Source organism: Punica granatum, chromosome 4, assembly GCF_007655135.1.
Source record: "Punica granatum isolate Tunisia-2019 chromosome 4, ASM765513v2, whole genome shotgun sequence".
Lineage (NCBI taxonomy): Eukaryota > Viridiplantae > Streptophyta > Magnoliopsida > Myrtales > Lythraceae > Punica > Punica granatum.
This window is the reverse complement of record NC_045130.1, coordinates 17,548,261-17,553,753: the sequence shown is the minus strand read 5'-3', so window position 1 is coordinate 17,553,753 and position 5,493 is coordinate 17,548,261. Positions and strand designations below refer to the sequence as shown.

At 39.2% G+C, this 5,493-nt stretch overlaps 1 protein-coding gene across 1 annotated transcript; it reads left to right on the top strand.

Annotated features, from left to right (window-relative positions):
• Positions 1–282: 282 nt before the first annotated feature.
• On the top strand, positions 283–5,163 carry LOC116205553 (abscisic acid 8'-hydroxylase 4). The gene is made up of 9 exons (XM_031538181.1): positions 283–701; positions 810–1,134; positions 1,763–1,912; positions 2,893–3,141; positions 3,381–3,467; positions 3,574–3,652; positions 3,784–3,890; positions 4,076–4,194; positions 4,707–5,163. The coding sequence occupies exons 1-9, from the start codon at positions 448–450 to the stop codon at positions 4,825–4,827; spliced, it is 1,491 nt and encodes a 496-aa protein (XP_031394041.1). The 5' UTR covers positions 283–447; the 3' UTR covers positions 4,828–5,163.
• The last annotated feature ends 330 nt before the right edge of the window (positions 5,164–5,493 follow it).

The following is a 5,493-nucleotide window of genomic DNA, read 5'->3' as shown; positions in this document are numbered from 1 at the left end:
TGTCGATCACATCGCTATAATGTTCTTTAATTTTATTATATTTCTTCTAAATAGTAAATAATATAACGCATAACTGATATATTGAAAGTGGTAATTCCTAGAGTAATTGTTACCCCAAGTCGTTTCCTCACAGCTTTGGCCATGTTATTGACCCGGGGACGTTCCATCAAAGCTGAGGATGTGAATTATAAGATCCAAGATCTCTCCTCCCCTCCATGCACAATTTACTTTATCATCTTGTCCAAGTACAGCCCCCATCAAAGCCCTAAACTATCCTGCAATATTATTCACTTCCCTCTCTCATCTGCTTCTCCCTCTATATAAAGCCCCTCCGCTTGACCTCTCATCTCTCCAAAGACAAAGGTCCTAGCTAGAGCTCCCAACAAACTCTCCCACATAGCTTCCTCCTAGAGAGAGAGAGAGAGAGAGAGAGAGAAAGGTTTTTGCATGGAGATTATAGTTTCCATCTTGCCATACATATTGCTGTTCCTGTCCACACTCCTCTCATACCCCTTCATAATAAAGAAGAAGAAGAAGAAGAAGCACTCATCACCACCACAACCCAAACTGCACTTTCTTGCAGCTGCTAACAGCTATCGCAATAAGCTACCCCCTGGCTCAATGGGGTGGCCTTACATAGGAGAGACGCCTCAACTCTATTCCCAGGACCCAAACATCTTCTTTGCTTCCAAGCAGAAAAGGTATATACATACACATAAATAAATATGCACCTCCAGTTTGATAGACCATTTTGTTCATCTTACAGTTAAGCTGCATGGGATTGATGCTTATCGGATCGGATTGTTCAGATATGGAGATATATTCAAGACCCACATACTAGGTTGTCCATGCGTTATGGTGGCGAGCCCAGAAGCCGTTCGATTCGTGCTGGTGAGTCACGCCCATTTGTTCAGGCCGACTTACCCGAATAGCAAGGAGAGGCTCATTGGTCCTTCGGCGATCTTCTTTCATAGCGGTGACTACCACACCCAGCTCAGGAGGCTGGTCCAGAGCTCTCTGGCTCCCGAAGCCATCCGGAAGAAGATCCCGGACATCGAAGCAATCGCATCTTCTGCCTTGGAGTCGTGGGCTTCTTTAGGAACGGTCGTTAACACATTTCAGGAGATGAAAAAGGTGAGTTTGTTCATTTTTTCGAGGCAGTTTTAGCTCCAGTTCAACTGCTTTCAATAGGGTTGATCGAAATGTAAATACGCATGTCTGAAATTTGTGAGCGCGGTGACTGACCTTCAATCATTACGAAAGTGAAACGACGTTGGTATCCCATCAGCTCAAATTAACAGAATATATATAAAATAGTATGCCAATAAGACATGTTTTTAATATGCAACTCATCTGCTGTCGTGTTACTTTTGGCTTATATATTAGTCTTTTATTAAAAGGATAGGATTGCCAGTCCATGTTGTCTTCCTCCTTTCTACTGTTTGGGTTCGTCATGCATACTTCAAATATTGTGTAATGGCGAGAATGAAGGCATAGGGTGATTGTATACGCCTTAATTCAACAGGAATCAAGTAATTCTGGATTCAATTTTTCGCTTGTAGGACATTCCATGCATCCTTATATTTCCTCATCTTTTATATCTTTATTAGATTCATGGATCACTTTTATAATCAAGAAAAGAAATAATATGATGTCTCTTCATTATTGTCTAACATACAGTAATAGATAACTGGGTCCTCCTCTAATTTGTCCGGAAGATGCCATGTTTTAGCTCTAACAGCCTTACGTGGATCTATGGCAGTTCTCCTTTGACGTCGGCATACTATCGATATTCGGCCGCTTGGACGACAGTTACAGGCAGATCTTGAAGGAGAACTACTGCATATTGGATAAAGGATACAATTCGTTTCCGAATACAGTACCCGGCACAGCATACCACAGGGCCCTCATGGTAAGAACATTAATTAAGTTTTATAGCCCTTTCGCTTTCTGTGAAAACAGTGCGAAAATTGAATGGCAGTTTTCTGTTTCTGGAAGATTAGGAAAACATCGCTTCGGTGTTTCTAGACTATACTGAGCTGGAGGACAACCAAAAGCAAGCTTTTTCCCTGTTTTCCCCTATGAAATATATCATTTTCCTGGTCCTTAGGAAAAGCCCCGAGCATCCAATCTCTTCTTTTTCTTTTTTCTTTTTTTCGGTGGAGAGCATCCAAGCTTTTTAAAGAAGAGAAATAATTCAATAAATGAAATAAAAAAAATTTCCAGAAAATTCTTGGTTGGAATTCTAGACCGGCTTAGTTTTAGTATGCATGGCCCCGTTGAAAATCATGCAGAGTTAAAGGAACAAATATAAACTGCCCTACCAAAAGTTTGAACTAATCCTACTAAAGAGATAGTAATCTCGACACCAACCAAACCTCGACTTGGACTTGGTTCCATCGAAACATTGATAGAACCGGTTCAGCTTTTGGTAGTCCCCCTAATGAAAGTGATGATCCCTCGGTAGACACTAAAAGTACCCCTTTTTAAAAAATAAAAATAAAAATTGTGGTCTAATATACATGCATGTATGACATGCCATCACTCTTTCAATATTGGTCCTATTGATTGATCCCATCTATATAGACTCATGAAAAATGATGGTATGCGATAAATGCATGTAATTAAAAAGTTCGTTTGATTTATCATGTGAACTCCATATGTTTTTATATTTTCATTTTTGTATATGATAAATTCTATATATGATTTTTCTAATATTCAAAATAAATCTCCGAAAATCAACCTAAAAAGGATCATGTAAAGCTAACACAGTTTGGTAAAGATCACTTTTCTGCACACATTTGATTGCATAAACCTTGAAAATTAATCGTCCAATCTTCTCAGCTGTGACAACTATACTGAAGCTTGTTACTAATGATCAATTCATGGCAGGCAAGGAAGAGGCTGGGTCATATCTTGGGAGAGATAATTCGGGAAAAGAGGGAGAAGAGGACCGTGGAGAAGGACCTGCTGGGACAGTTGCTCAACTTTAGAGATGCTAACGGCGGGACCCTGACAGACGAGCAAGTCTCCGATAACATCATCGGGGTGCTGTTCGCTGCCCAGGACACGACTGCCAGCGCCCTCACATGGATCCTCAAGTATCTCCACGACCACCAGAAACTTCTCGATGCTGTCAAGGTATGAAATTGAGAGAATCCCCACAGCTGGGATTAATAATAACGATAAATATGTCAGTTCTCGAATCGAATCTTGGGTCTCTCATACATGTATTGCCATAAAATTCCAAGACAGATCCACGTCTTATTTAAGAAGCTCGGGCCCGTCCTGCATAATCAGCTGTCAATTCGTGATCCATCGCCATATCTGCAATACGATTGGCTATAGTGCTAACATACACATTGTTTATCTTTCAACAGGAGGAGCAAATGGCGATTCTCGAAATGAATGGAGGAAAGAGACCTTTGACCTGGGCACAGACACGGAACATGCCCATCACACACAGGGTATGTACGATATTATTGTTTCGGGTTCAGATTCGAATTCTACCCATTTGGGCACCAAATTTCAACTGAACATTGAATTATAACATAAAATATGACTTTTGATCAGGTTATATTGGAGAGCCTGAGGATGGCCAGCATCATATCGTTCACTTTCAGGGAGGCGTTAGTTGATGTGGAGTACAAAGGTTGGTATATCGATATGATCAATTAATTATTGATCGATAGATCAATTTGTCTTGGAAAAGAAAAATCGACATTATATTTATCGCCTCCACAAATATGTTCCTAAGGTTAGATTTTATTTTTGGACGTGCAGGATATGTGATCCCGAATGGTTGGAAAGTGATGCCATTGTTCAGGAATATCCATCACAACCCAGATTTCTTCCCTGATCCCCAGAACTTTGATCCAACTAGATTTGAGGTACAGAATTTATAAATAATTAAGATCTCAATTATTATTATTTATGACTATGAAATATGTTGTTGTTTTTCTTTTTGAAAATCTTCCTTTTATCATCACAAAATAGAAAAGGGCAAAAAAAAAAACAGAGAAAACAAATAAGATTCTGACATGTCTTTGTGGTTGCCGATGGGATGTACGTGCAGGTGCCACCAAAGCCCAATACATTTATGCCATTTGGCAACGGGGCACACTCATGTCCTGGAAATGAGCTAGCCAAGCTGGAGTTGTTCATCTTGATCCATCACTTGGTCACCAAATACAAGTAAAATTTTCTTTTCTTTTCTTTTTTTTTCCATCTTCCTGAATTAAAAATAAAACTCCAATTAGAAGAGAAAAAAGAAAAAAGAAAAAAGAAGAGGAAGAGACATGAAAATAGTTGCCACTGTTTTTTAAAATAGTGGCGACTTGATAGTACAATGATATGGGGCTTAAGCCTAAAAGAGCTAGTCCATATATGTGGATAACTATATACATAATGAAAACCTCATTCTCGATTCTACGAGAATTTTTATGAAAGTCCTTCATTTGCTTCTCTTCGATGGAAGTTTTATTTTCTCAGAATCATACATGTGCGAAAATAAGACAGAGCAATCAAACCTATAATAGAGGGGAGAGGTTTAAAAACTGGCAGGTTGACAGGGATATGAGGAGCTAGGCCACTTTGGTTAATAATACAACAGGGCTATATATTTCCAATGAGTACCCGAATAATTTTTCCTGACAGGGCAACATGCACATTATAACATATTGTTGGTGTGCGTTTTTCGGTTGCAGGTGGGAAGTAGTGGGAACCCAGAGTGGGATTCAGTATGGTCCATTCCCGGTCCCTCTCCACGGCCTCCCAGCGAGATTTCGAAAAGATTTGGGCTGCATCGAACAAGATGCTTGCCCTTGAGCAGATCACCGATCAGCACAACGACAGGACTACTCCTTATCTCGTCCCACCTCACTACTCTCGTATGTGCCACTATTTAGAACAGATTGATATATCTTGTAGCTACTGCAGTCTAACGGAGCCCCATCCTTTTTTTTATCTTATGGGTCTCTTCCAAATAATAGTTCCATTTCCATCTCATATGCATCCAATTTTTGCAAGCCGTCCAGTTATTATTGAATTGTAACCGCATTCGAAATTTCACTGGGGATGTAAGTCTAGCAATGTAATCATTTAAGAAAAAATGCACTGGAAAATTAATGGGTAAATATCTCTTCCCAGGAAGTTGTTGCAGAACTAATTCTCTTCAGTCTGGTATAATTGTATCGATTAATCTATATAGCATTAATGTTCCCTTCTAAAACACGTTTACCTTCAATTTTTGTGGCTGAAAGCTTATATGGATGAAGCCGTCTTATCGCATTTGCAAGGTTCTATTGTTAAGAATTCAAAAGTGCTGAACATCTAAACTGAATATTAAACAATTCAACTCAATTACCAAAAGTGTCACTTGAACACTATGTCATTATATCATGTTGGAATTTTCCTTAAAATTTGACGGGTTATAAAACTAAAATCTTAACCAAATATGTCACGGTAGTAAATAATATTTAATACCGTACAAGC